Raw genomic sequence first — 14588 nt, forward strand, 5'->3', positions numbered from 1 at the left:
ACTCCCCCTAAGAATGGTTTTAACATTTGTCCATTTATTTTCAAAATCCTACCATCTCTAGGGTCCTCAACTACTACAGCTCCATGGCTAAACACTTCCCTTACAATGAAAGGGGCATCCCATCTAGGTTTTAACTTACCTGGGCCTAAATATGTATATTTAAGACCACCAGGCAGCGGCTTAAGCTCCAGCTGTGGTGCCTCTTCACTTGAATGCACGAGTTTTTTTTCATTTTCTAGTAGCTCCTCAAAGCAAGGCTTCCACCCTTTATTAATTGCCATCATCTATTGTTCTTCCAAAACCTGTGAGGAATCCAACAAAGAAAAATTTTCAGATACATGAATATCACATTCTAAATCATAAGAACCAACAAAATTATTAAGAAGAGTTTCAAGAGGATCAGAAAAACAATTCTTATTAAATTCTTCTTGAACCACCGCCCCATTGAGGTTCACATAAGCACAGTCATCATCCTCATGTGGTTGTTTAGCCACATGAAATATGTTTAGCTCCAAAGTCATGGAACCAAAAGTGAGTTGCATTTTCCCATTCCTGCAATTAATAAAAGCATTAGCTGTGGCAAGAAAAGGTCTACCCAAAATAATAGGGGTATGAATATTAGGATGTAAAACAGGTTGGTAATCTAGAACAATAAAATCAACAGGATAATAAAATTGTTCAATTTTCACCAACACATCCTCAACAATCCCTCTCGGTTCCCTTACAGAGTGATCAGCCAACTGTAAAGTTATTGAAGTAGGTTTCAACTCACCAAGTCCAAGTTTTTGATATACACTAAAGGGGATCAAATTAACACTTGCCCCAAGATCTAGCAATGCATGCTCCATGATGTAATCTCCAATAGTACAAGAGATCGTAGGACAACCTGGATCCTTATACTTTGGCGGGATCTTATGTTGGATAACTGCACTTACCTGTTCTGTTAGGAATGCGGTCTTCTTCACATGATGCTTTTTCTTGATGGTGCATAGGTCCTTAATTACCTTGGCATATGCAAGCACTTGCTTGATAACATGCAATAATAGCAAATTTATCTTGACTTGATGTAAATGCTCTAATATCTCAGATGTGGTGTCCAATTTCCTAGGTAATTTTAAGGCTTGTGGAAATGGTGGAGGGATTGGGCATTGTTCAATGTCATCAAGCCCAAGTGGCTCAATTTCATCCTTCTCTTTTTCAACTATGGTCTCCTTAGATTTCTTAGTTACTAAAGGAGAACTTTTATCAATCTCTTTACCACTCCTCAAAATGGTTACAACTTTTACTTCCTCATGTTTATCCTTAAAGCCAATTTTTAGATTTTGATCGATGGGATTGGGTTGAGTTTGGGAAGGGAGCTTCCCTCTCTCTATCCCACTCAATGAATTTGTAAGCCTAGTTATATGACTCTTGGTCTCTCTTACCTCTTCATCTAGCCTAGTGATCATGGATTCAAACTTTTGATTTTGCTCACTTTGCCTTTGAATGAAAGTACTAAGTGCATCCTTCAAGGAAGGTCTAGATGATGATGATGATGATGATGCATGTGGTGAATTAAAATTCCTTGGAGTAGGAGGATTCAACATATTGTCACTCTTATAACTCAAATACGGATGGTTTCGCATATTTGGGTTATAATTGTTAGAATATGAAGAATTATTTGGCCAGTATGAATTAAATGCATGTACTTGTTCTTCTGGCACATTCAAGAATGATGAAAGTGATGCACATTCATTTGTAGCATGGTTTATCTCATGACAGATTTTACACACCTCCATTGGGTCCTCTCTAAAGGTAGCACTAACATTCTTACTTCCTTTCATTTTGAGTGCCTCAATTTCTTTAGTTAACATGCTGATTTTTACACTCACGTTATCATCTTCCCTCAACTTGAAAACACTTCCACTAGAAGTGGTAGTGTTAGTTCTAGTCCTATCAGTGGAGTCCATTGAGCTAGGTCCAGTCCATGTGTTAGAGTTTTCAGCTATCTCATCAAGATAATCCATTGCATCTTCAGGTTCTTTTTGTAAAAAGTCTCCTCCGCATGAGAGTTGAACAAACTGTCGGTCCCTAAGTGTAAGTCCTTCATAAAAATAGCTAACCAACCTCCAATCTTCATACCCATGAGTTGGACAGAAATTGAAAAGATCTTTGTACCTTTCCCAAGCTTGGTATAAGGTCTCATTTTCTCCTTGGACAAAACTAGCTATCCTTCTTTTTACTTGCTGGACTCTGTGGGGAGGAAAATGTTTCTTACAAAACTCTTTGGCCATCTCCCCCCAACTACCTATAGACCTAGGTTTCAAGGTGTAAAGCCAACTTCTTGCCTTATCCTTAAGAGAAAAAAGAAAGAAACGTAACTTAGTAGTCTCAATAACATTTTGTGCATAGAAACTACTAATTACCTCTTCAAAAGCTCTAACATGGACATAAGGATTTTCATTTTCTTGTCCCCTAAAGTTAGGAAGTATTGCTAATAAACCTTGTTTCAGTTCTACATGTGGTGCATTAGGTGGAAACATGATGCATGTAGGAATAGAATTTTGTGTGGGATGCAACAGTTCATACATAGTTCTTCTATGCACCTCATGATTATTGTGTGTTTCATCACCCATGATTGATGAAGAAGGTGAGGGCAAAGGTGTGTCAAAAAGGTTACCAAAGTAAGTTTCAAAATTTTCTAATTTGCCTCTCTTGTTTCTAACCCAAATGCTCATGCAACAATGAATGCACAATAAAATAAAGAAAAATAACAAAAAAACAAACAGAAAAATAAAAACAAAATAAGGGAAAAAATGGAACGAAGTTACCAATAAAAGAATTTCCACTAGCTATGCTTTGCTCCCAAAAAAAATTGCCTCTAAATCCACAGCAGCTCCCCGGCAACGGCGCCAAAATTGCTTGCTCACTCCCAAGTGCAGGAGATTGTAGCAATATAATTCTCGGAGTACCGAGGTTGAACCACAAGGAGCAGGGTAAATTCAAAGACAATATAATTAAATAACAATTTGAATGAAGAAGAAAAATACTTTTGCTTGGTGATTATTAACAAGAATAATAATAAAAACTTATTTAAATCAATAATGTAAATACTAGGGCATTGGGGTGTTTCCCTATATCCATATGAAATTCTTTGTGATCTAAGAAAATATCTATTTCATAATTGATTGTTCTTATACAATTAAAAACTTATGATTCGGTTGAACTGAGACAATTCAAGAACGCATGATAACCTCGATTAATAATGCGGTTAGAAAAGTTTTCAGAAAAACCCATTCACTTTAAAACCTGATTTCTATTTGAAACTATTAGAAATTCCTCTAAACAATAAGAAAAACATGATTGAACTTATTGAAAGCATGGAAGAAGTAATACATCAAAATAAATCTAATTGAACAATCAAATATGTTGTTGATAAAATCCTAAAAAGAATCACATTGAATATTCATACCATATAGAAGAAACATAACCCCTAGCCCTAGCAAAGAGTTTAGGCTGCCATTAGAGAAAGGAAAATACAAGTTTTTCTCTCCAAAATTCGTTCTGCCCAGCCTCCTTCTAAACCCTAATGTCTAAGTGTCCAAAGAAAATAAAACATTTACTATTTTAATTTTCGTCCAGGTTTACAGCAGTAACTTGTGAGTTAATTTCGGCCTTCAAAAAACTCAAAACTGAAAAGTTGTAGATATTTAAATCACGGTTCCAACTCATCTGGCCTTGTGTCAATTGGATTTTTGAGAAGAGAGATACACCCAAAATACTGATCAGTGCTCAAATCAGATTTTTCCTTTTCAGATTCTGCCTCTTTGATTTCTTTCCTTATTAGAAGCTTCCAATCATGGTAGATGATCCAAGCATTCCAGTTGCACCTCCTTAGACATTTAAGCATGGTCCTTTAGCTCCACTTTAATTCTAGTTTGGCCTCCATTCTTTTACAAATTGCTATAAACTCATCTTTCTCACATGATTTCCTGAAAATAGAAAATTACACACAATGAATAGCATCTTATTCAAGAAATTATGTAAAGATAAATAATAGGGACTAATGCAAATCATGGCTTAATTATACAAATTAAGCATAGTAATAAGGAGATAACGTCCACATAAATATATAACACGTATACATTTTAAGGCGTTATTAGTTGCAATGGCAATCGACGCTAACAATAAAGTATTCCCTCTCACCTTTGCTGTTGTGGATTGTGAGTCATGATCCAGTTAGAGGTGGTTTTTACAGTGCCTCAGAGAAACGATTGGCTACGTAATACCTAAGAAATCATTTGCATAATTTCTGACCGACATCTTGGTATCAAAAACGCCATTGCAAATTGGCCTAGAGGGGATGATGGAAGAACACAGATATTTCATTGATATTGCCTTTGACATGTTGCTAGCAACTTCAACACCCATTTTCAGAACTCAATTTTAAAGTCAGCGGTGTTGAAAGTAGGATATGCTAGTCAGGTAGTTAAATTTGATACCATAATGGAATCCATTAAGCAGGTGAAAATTAAGGCCATTAGGAATAAGAAGAAGGTGATGGGGAAGGATGGCAAGAAAAAGAATCAAGATTATCTTCCATACACATACCTAATGAGCAAGTCTGTGGATATGTGGACCCAGTCAGATGATGGTGAGAGACGTTTTAGGGTAATGACAACCAATATATTAGAGTGCTTCAATGGTGTACTGAAAGGTGCACGGGGCCTTCCCATTGCCGCGTTGGTTGAGTTCACTTGGAACAAACTTGTTCAATATTTCCACAACCGGCGCAAAGAATACCATTATAAGTTGTCAGAGGGTAAGAAATGGAGTGAATATGCCTTATCCACGTGAGATGGAAATAAGCGTAAATTTGAGAAACACTATCTCAAGCCATTTAGCAATGAAGAGTTGATATTTCAAGTAGTTACCCAACTCAACACGTGTAGCGTAGGAGGGGGAAACCACAGTTATGATGTTCGGTTACAGGAAAGAACATGCAGTTGTGGGAAATGGCAAAACATAGGGATCCCGTGTTCACATGCAATTAGAGTATGTGACTATTTACATATTGATTCGACCACATATATTCACCCATGTTATAGTTTGAACAATGCCTTTAACACTTATGAGCATGCATTTGTGGTTCCTAAGTCACAGTCATTATGGAGGGATCCCATAGGGCCAAAGTGGTTGCCTAATCCAGAATTGTTGCGGGCCAAAGGTCGACCAGTGAAGTCAAGAATAATGAATGAGATGGATGGAGTGAGGAATAAAGATTGAGAACCGGGATGGCGGAGGGTGGACGCAGATTTGATAGAGAGTCAACCCAAGCAGACATGTGGACTGTGTCATGCTTCCGGGCATAACCGCAGAAAATGTCTGCAGTCTCATGGCGCTTCCACAAGCGGTCATGTTCCACACTAGGTAGGTAGATGGCAAAAAGTTATGCATCGGTTAAATAATTGTTATTCATTCGATGTTTAACTAATGTTTACTATCTTGTCTCCTAACATGATTACTCTACGTTTTTCTAGCATGCTTCCATGGATGACATTTTTGTCATGCGGACCGCCAATCTTAGGAAAAGTGACTACGTTGTATTGGCTCTATGTGAACTTTTCGGTTTTTGTTGAATGTACTTGTAATTCTCTATCCAATGTACCTCTATGAAGATTGTGATTTGAGTAGTATAGTTAGAACTGCAAATTAAGCGTGGTTGGGCATGTTTAGAATGTTGATATATTGAGAATGCCTTTTGTTGCAATGTAAGTGCATTTGCATTTTAAAACCATGTTTATGCAGAAAGCGTAACAGTTTCTATAGTTTGGTGCCTATTGAATTCACCTTTTGATGTAATTTAAGTGCATTTACATTCTCAGCTTCTTTGCCTCTCGATGAGTGTTTATGGATTACATTCTCAGCTTCTCTATCTCTGTTTCTCAGCAAGTGCATGCACACATTTCAATTTCTAGTTTGCCTGCATGTCCAGGAAAAAAAAAAAAAAAACTTCCCAGTGAATGGTTTGAGGAATGAGCAGAGAAAAACAGAGCAAAAAAAAAAAAATTCCCAGTGGAACTCGAGTCTATGAAACTTGAGTTCCACTGGAAAAAACAGAGCAATCTCTCAACCTAAACAGAGCATTGAGTTTTTTTGATCTTGAGAATTAAATACTCGAGTTCTTGTTTGAGAATCTCGAGTTTCAAACACTCGAGTTCTTGTCTTTTTTTTTGTGATTTTTTAATTTTTTAAAATCTCACATTTTTTTTCTTTTGTACAAATGAGCTTTTTTTTCAAATGTATGTATTGTGAACATAAGTTTGATGGAGGTTATTGATCATGTTATTGTTATTTGTAAAAAACTACTCAAATTGTACAAGAAGGAGCTTATTTTTCTCCCAAAAAAAAAAAAAAAGAAAAGAAAATAAGAAGCTTATCTAGCCTTTAAAATTTAGGCATGTACAAAAAGTTAATCTAATTTTAATTTAATTATATTTATAGTATATGTATGTGCTATAGAGTACAGAGAGAAAAAGACATAACATAATTATATAATATTTTTTAAAAATTAGAAAAGCTTATTCTTTTTCATAAAAAAGCTTATTTATAATTCTATAGATCCATTTATTTTAAATTATTTGTTATTCTTCTATTGATCCAATTTTACTATCAATTTTCATATTCTAATATTATATTCTTTATCTATTTATTGTAAGGCAAAAGAAATATGGTTGTATCACTAAAATAAAAATAAATTTTTGTCATTATAGAAGACGACATTTTTTAGTAGCAGACATTTTTTGGTAGTAATAATAAATAGGTATGAATAGAACAAAATAGGGGGCTTATATAACTTTGTAACTCCCGCCTTCTTCAAAATATCATGAACAGTTCCCGTAGGTTGAGCGCCCCTTTTAAGGAAATATAGAATAGCAGGAACATTTAAATAGGTTTGATTCTTTAGCGGATCATAAAAGCCCACTTTCCGAAGAGCTCTTCCTTCTCTTCGGCATCAAGCATCAATTGCAATGATTCGATAAACCACCCATTGGGATAGATGTAGATGAATAATACCCCCCCCCTAGAAACGTATAAAAGGTTTTCTCCTCATACGGCTCAAGAAAATTCGAAATTATGTCTATGGATCGAATTTGAAATTTTTAATTAGTAATGTCAAATGGATCCATAAAATAATCAAATCAATTAAATATGAGTTAAGTACTTTTTATTATTCCTTATTCTTATCCGAAAAAGAAAATAAAATCATTTGTATTTGCATCCTCATAACTCAAGTTGGATAACTCGCTAATAACCCAAGGAAACCCTTTACTTTAGGTATTTCATTTATTGAGCGATCTGTAACCACACACCTTTTTTTGTCTTTAGAATCTTATTTGATTCTTAATTAGAATCTATTTATTAAGACAACTGAAAGTGGTATTTCCTTGTTCAGGATTCTTTATCGTTTCTTTATCCTTAAATGGTACGTTAATTAAGAATGAGAGAAGAAAATTGGTCAGGTCGAGTCAAGTTTATTCTTCAAAAACCTAAGATCTGATAACTATGCACTCTAGTATATTTAATGGCAGGGTGACAAAATTATTTATTTGGCACGTGTATAAAGTTTAGAGAGTAAACTAGCCAAAATAAAAGTTAATTTAGGGGGTGTAATGACCACTACCTTATAGTTTAGGAGGTGTCAAGGCATTTTATCCTAAAATGAGAGATGTGTAATTCAAGTGCTAGGAAAAAGAGTTAAGAAAAAAAAAGGTGTTGAAGTGAATTTGATTGAGAGCACATTCACCGCTAGACCACAGGATTTGGATCCTCTCCGTGAGTGTCCATTTAAAGACCATAATTCAAAATAGAGTAAATTTAGAGTCTAAATGTTTCTCTGTCGCTAGTGAAAGCTAGGGTTTCCCTAACTTCTCCTAGGCTATAGAATTTCTTTGTCCCTTCTTCTTGGAGGCTTGTTCTGTCCCTATAGTAGACCTCTGTTTACCATAGGCTAGTGGTTTTTTTTAGTGGGGTTTGGGAAACACTTTTTTTCTTTTCACAATGGAAGAGATCACTGAAGGCTGGAGTAGATTATCTCTACAAGGGCCGAAGGGTGATGGATTCTCACTTCGACCTGAGATGGGGTCGGAGGAATTTGTTTTGGCCACTAAGTTTTTCACTAGAAGAGTTCTCAATACAGATGCTATTGTGAGAAACTTCTCACAACTTTGGCACTCTCGAAACGTTTTCAAGATCAAGGATTTGGGAAATTACATTGTTCTTTTCATCTTTGATAATAAACTCGATACGACAGAGTTTTAGCGAGCCAACCTTGGAGTTTTGATAAGTTCTTGGTGGCCATTCAGTGATACGATAAGAGCACACCAATACGTGATTTAGTTTTTGATAAGGTTCCTTTTTGGGTGCAAGTATATGACATTCCTATACGATTTGCAAATAAGGGGGTGGCTGAAGGGATATACTCTGGCATAGGAGACGTTTGTCCAGCAGATTTATCTGTTATGGAGGGTGGTGATTTTTGGAGAGTACGGGTCACCATGGATATCTCGAAACCTCTCAGTCGTGGACGTAAGATTACTCTCGATGATGGTTCGGTTGGTTGGGTCTCCTTTAAATATGAACGACTACCTAATATCTGTTATTGGTGCGGGCGTGTTACTCATGGTGATAAAGACTGCGATTTATGGATCGACAGCGAAGGCACTTTATCTGACGAATCTCGTCAGTATGGAGCATGGTTACGAGCACCTTTGTTCAATCCTTCCCGAAGATCCACAATTGTTGTTCCGGGTTTTTACAAACAGAAAAAGGAGAGTTCACGTCCAACCACAAGTGGAGGCTCTGCTTCCACATCCAAGCAACAAAACCCACCGATGTCACAGCCTGTTCTGGCTGAGCATGTTCAGAAGGTAACTCCTGAAATTTCGCCTCCCATTATCACTAATCTTTTTTCAAATAATGATTCCAGGATTTGCGAGGATTTTCCTCTGGATTTGAGGGTCAAAATTTTAAAAAAGGAAATTTTACACGGCAATTACAAGAGATTGATGAGGAGCTGAGTAAGTTTGATGGTATGGAGGGAATTGATATGGATGAAGAATCCTTACCTAATCAGGACTCTAGCACCCCACTTCGTCCTTTTTCTCCGGACAGTCATGCAATACAAAATCCTATTCCAGCAGCGAATCAGGTCTTTCCAATTCTAGAGTCCAAGTCAGCTGAATCTCCTTTGCGAGTCTTTTCAGCCATACAGGGAGCTTCTCAACAAGTCACTTTTCCAGGTGGACACGTATTGTACAGACTGCCCCAGGAATCTTTGAAATTTTGGACGTGCATGTAGGGGAAAAAAGAGTCTTGCCTTCAGCTCTCAATCATCGTGGGTTACCAAAGAAGTCTAAACTGGTTTCTCAAGATGATATTGAACACAATCTGCTAATGGTGGCGGCTGGTTCCTAGCCCCGCTAGGGACCATGAATCTATTATGTTGGAACTATCGGGGGCTTGGGAACCGGCAGACAGTTCAAGAGCTTGGTGATATTGTCTGAGCACAAGATCCCTTAGTGGTGTTCCTAGCCGAAACACTACTGGATGAAGCAAGGCTTGGTAGTATTTGTGACTCTCTGCAATTTGGTCATCATCATGGGGTTTCAAAAATTTCTCATGGTGGTGGTTTAGCGCTCTTCTGGAAAAAGGATTTTCATTTGACAGTCGAATCCTCTTCTCAGAATCACATTGACGTAGTGATAAATAAGGGTAAGGATAATGCATGGCGTTTCACTGGATTTTATGGGGCACCCGAAACTCATCTTAGAATGGAAACTTGGAATTTGTTACGTGAGTTACATAGTCAATGGTCACTGCCTTGGCTGTGTGGTGGTGACTTCAATGAGCTTCTTAAATCCCATGAGAAGCATGGTGGTCGTTTACGACCTTATGGGCAGATGGAAAAATTTAGGGAGGTGCTGGATGAATGTAATTTGTTAGACTTGGGATATGTGGGAAATAAGTTTACTTGGTCGAAAAATTTTCCTAATGGAGGGATGGTATGGGAAAGACTAGATAGGGTCGTGAGCACGGCGGATTGGTTTGATCTGTTCCCGGTCACGAAAGTGCAAACCTTATCATGTGTATCATCTTATCATAGTCCGATTCTGATATTGCCGAATGGGTTTGGTGCAAAACCTCAACGCCCCTAGCGCTTTGAACAGATGTGGCTGGAAAACAGGGGCTGTCATGATACAGTGATGGAAGCATGGGATAGAGTAGTGCTGGGCTTACCCATGGAGGCAGTGGTATCTAAGATTGACGTGTGCCAACGTAAATTAACACAATGGAGTAAGCACTCCTTTTGCAACGTTTCTGTAGAGCTGAAGGAAAAAAGAAAATTGCTACAGGCGGCTGAAAGGGAGGCAGGTCAAGGGAAAAATGTTGAGGTCCTTTGGAGGCTTAAATCTGAAGTCAGTGATTTACTCAAATTAGAGGAACAAACATGGCAACAAAGAAGTCATGTTCATTGGATGGTATCCGGGGATAGAAACTCAAAATATTTTCACAATCGAGCTTCTCAACGATTCCAGCGAAATAATATCTGTGAACTCCAAAACTCTGAGGGTCAACTAGTTTCTGGTGAAGAGAATATCTCGGCCATGGTGACAGATTACTACTCAAGGTTGTTCACTTCATCAGGTCCGGCTGGGATTGAGGAAGTGGTGTAGCTTATTAGACTGGTTGTAACACCTGAGATGAATGACAACCTGACTGGGTCTTTCTCTAGGGAGGAAGTGGAGCTTGCTTTAAGGCAGATGGCTCCCCTTAAAGCTCCTGGACTCGATGGTATGTCCCCTATTTTTTTCCAAAAATTTTGGAATATTATTGGAGATGATGTGGTTGAAGTAGTCCTCTCATGTTTGAATACCGGAACCATTATGCCAGGTTTGAATCATACCTTTATCTCTCTTATTCCTAAAGTTAAAAACCCCGAGTATGTTACTGAATTTCGCCTTATTGCTCTTTGTAATATTTTGTATAAGCTTGTGTCAAAAGTGCTTGCTAACAGATTGAAAAAGGTTTTTCCTCATATCATATCAGACTTTCAAATTTCCTTTCAATCAAACAAGGCAATATCTGATAATATCCTTGTGGCCTTTGAATTACTTCATCACATGATGGGGAAGAAATCAGGAAAAATGGGACATATGGTTCTAAAGTTGGATATGAGCATGGCGTACGATAGGTTGGAATGGAATTTCCTTCAACGGACTATGGAGAAAATGGGTTTTCACCCAAGATAGGTTGGGTGGATTATAGAGTGCATTAAGTCAATTACCTACTCAGTGTTGATAAATGGTGAGCCTAAGGGCCACATTATTCCGACTAGAGGTATTCGCCAAAGGGATCCCTTATCCCCCTACCTCTTTCTTTTATGATTGGAAGGTTTGACTAGTCTCATTGAGCAAGTGGTGAATGAAAGACATATTGAGGGTTTCTCTCTTTGTAAGCATGGACCAAATATCTCTCACCTTTTCTTTGCAGATGACAGCCTCCTGTTTTATCGAGCAAGGGTGGAAGATGTGATAAAAATTCAAGAGATTTTGGGAAAGTATGAAGTTGCATCGGGTCAAAAAATAAACTCTGATAAAACTACCATCTTTTTTAGCAAGAACGTTCCTATGTCTACCAAGGAACAAGTGCAAAATTTGTTAAGGGTTCCTGAAATCAAAGAATATGAAAAGTATCTAGGTTTGCCAGCAGTTGTGGGGCGTAATAAGAGGGCTAGCCTAAATTATATCAAAGACTGAGTGTGGGGCAAGTTACAAGGTTGGAAGGAGAAATTGCTATCACAAGCCGGTAAGGAAGTTTTGTTGAAAGCAGTAGTACAAGCCATTCCGACTTTTGCTATGAGTTGCTTTCAATTACCAGTTGGCCTTTGTCAAGATATTGAAATGCTCATTCGTAAGTTTTGGTGGGGTCAAAAGGGTGATAGGAGGAAAATTCATTGGAAAAAGTGGGAGGTGTTGTGCAAACCAAAAATAGAAGGAGGGATAGGTTTTAAGGACCTATGCAAGTTCAACGAAGCAATGCTAGCTAAGCACGTGTGGAGGTTGCTGCATGATACCGAATCCTTATTTTTTAAGGTTTTCAAAACGAAGTACTTCCCAAACTGTTCTCTGTTTGAAACCAAATCTTCCTCGGGCTCCTTCGCATGGAAGAGCATTCTATGGGCAAGAAGTTTGGTTCAGAAAGGGGCGCGATGGAGAGTGGGTGATGGGCAATCAATTAGGATTTTCCAAGATGCTTGGTTACCATCTGACAATGGCAAGGTTTCCTCTCCTTCATCTGATTTTGGTCCAGATGCAAATGTAGCAATGCTCGTAAACCCGGTCACCGGGTGGTGGAATACCCATCTCATTGATCGCCACTTCTACCCACCGGATGCAAAGCTCATTAAATCCCTTCCTCTGTGCTCAATCCCTCAGTCTGATTTGCTGATCTGGCTGAAGGAGAAGACAGGGACCTATTCAATTAAATCAGGTTATAAGATTTTGTGTGAGTGGCAAAATGAGGAGCTGAATCAACCTAGCAGGACCAACCCTAGCAGCAGCATTTGCAATTGTATCTCTCCCCAAACAATTGCAACATGGTTTGGGATCACCTCCAACCGCCTTAGAGATGCCATTCTTTATATCCGATGATGGAACTGAACCAACTCTAGAAGAAAATAATGGAAGTGCTCCTACAATTTCAAGCTCGAATTGAACCCAAAAACATATATATACATAAATAGGACACAATCTATTGCCAAATAAAATTTAAGAACAAACCAGGTTGCCATTGATCCGATGATAGTGATTCCTGCAGAGCCGCAGGAACCTTCACTGCTACATTTGCTCCTAACTTGTGGAATTCAGTTTGAATGGTCTTCATGATCTCGGTGTCTTCTGGGTTTGGCTCTGGAAAATCTACATGCATTGACTCCTGAGTTCGAATGGTGAAGTTGACTCTTTAGACAAAGCTTGCTGATTGATATAATTATAGAGTTGTTGATGGAATGCATGGTCCAATGAGAAACAGTTGTCAGTGCCCTCATTTCTATAATGCTTGGACGATCCAGAGCCCTCTCTTCTACAAAAATGCGCGAGGGATCCATAATCCATTATCTGAATACAAGTGAACAATGTTCTTGTCAAGTAAATGGAACATACATATTGCATACACTAGTGCGGGCAGAAAAAAAAAAAAAAAAAAAAAAAAACAGTAAAGAATTCCATCTATGCTGGTGAGGCAACATGAGAAAGAGAGATTAAATGTTGAGACCGTTACATTGCTCATTAAAAGAAAATCTTGACAGGTGGATAGTTTTTTTTTTTTTGGGTCGGGGGGGAGGGGGTGGTGTTGTGTGAGTGTTACTGATACGCTTTCACTTAACCCCCTACATTGTTCATTAACATTACAAGAGTACCAACCAACAATTAATAAGTTGGATGCAGAAACTGGAAAAATCCAAATTCACCATACAGATTGACTAGAGGACCTAAAAATAACTGCCTTGACCTATAAAATTTGACACAACTTGATTTGAAGACAAGACGCAATATAGAGATTAAATTTGCTATCAAAACTTAGACCTACCTAAGAAGCTAAGCCATAGCTTGTGTTAATTAGGGGTGAAGCAATATTGTAAGACATATATCACGTAATGCATAAACTATCAAACACCCCCCAATTCCTACTGTCTTTGGGAAGGCAGTTTCTGCCTAGTTTAATCAAAAGTGCAGCTTGTTATCCTTCTTGGGAGAGTTTTTGTAATTTTCTTTAGCTTGATCAGGCTTTGTCCTTGTTTGTATTCAAACTGGGTTAGTACTATTTAGCTTTCTGTTTGTTGTAGTGTTTCAGCTTATTTCAATAAAATTCACTGTCTTGATTATCAAAAAAGAGAGGCCAAATCCATATATAGAACCGCTTACTAAGAAATAACTTAATGGCAATTAAAATAATGATACTATGTTTCTGCCAGCATCAGCAGTTGTAAAAGAAAATTTCTAAATACAAATGGAAACCATGCTTACCTTCATTAACTCATCTCTTCCACAACCTTGCAGAACCTGGATTTTCCGCCTTGTTCTTTCTTGCAAAAGAGGCTTTACAACCTGCCAACGATTGAGCATTAAGCATTTTGTTGCAAAAGAAGTAAACTTTTTTAAAAGTAAAGTATTGACACAAACCTTCCAACATGCTGAAAATATATAGGGTGCATTTACAATATAATACGTATCTGTCTTCTCAGGATAGTTCAAGTCATCAATTGTAGATATAGCAGTCAAAAGCTGCATTAAGATTGAACAGAGAGTGAAGAAAAGTGTCAAATATACAGTCCACAGAGTGAGGTAGGCAAAATATTAGATTAATTGCTATTGAAATAGAAATCACCTTTTTTTCACAACTAAATAAGTCATTGAAAAAGCACAAAAGGCAACCCAAGTACAAGGAAAGCATACAAGAGAAACATCACAATTATGAATGGAGATATTGAAATTGAATACGCTTGTCTACTTATGATGTATAAAGAAACTAATACATGCCCTTATCAC

The 14588-nt window shown here is 37.6% G+C and overlaps 1 protein-coding gene and 1 pseudogene across 1 annotated transcript; both read right to left on the bottom strand.

The window, feature by feature from the left end:
- Positions 1 to 284: 284 nt before the first annotated feature.
- On the bottom strand, positions 285 to 2615 carry LOC126721775 (uncharacterized). The gene has a single exon (XM_050424833.1). The coding sequence runs from the start codon at positions 2613 to 2615 to the stop codon at positions 285 to 287; it is 2331 nt and encodes a 776-aa protein (XP_050280790.1).
- A 10162-nt stretch (positions 2616 to 12777) lies between these two features.
- Positions 12778 to 14338, bottom strand: LOC126724432 (uncharacterized; annotated as a pseudogene).
- Between the last annotated feature and the right edge of the window lie 250 nt (positions 14339 to 14588).

This window comes from Quercus robur, chromosome 4, assembly GCF_932294415.1.
Source record: "Quercus robur chromosome 4, dhQueRobu3.1, whole genome shotgun sequence".
Classification (NCBI taxonomy): Eukaryota; Viridiplantae; Streptophyta; class Magnoliopsida; order Fagales; family Fagaceae; genus Quercus; species Quercus robur.

Coding starts and splice junctions, on each gene's coding strand:
- LOC126721775 (XM_050424833.1), bottom strand. CDS start 2,615: ATGGGTGATGAAACACACAATAATCATGAGGTGCATAGAAGAACTATG.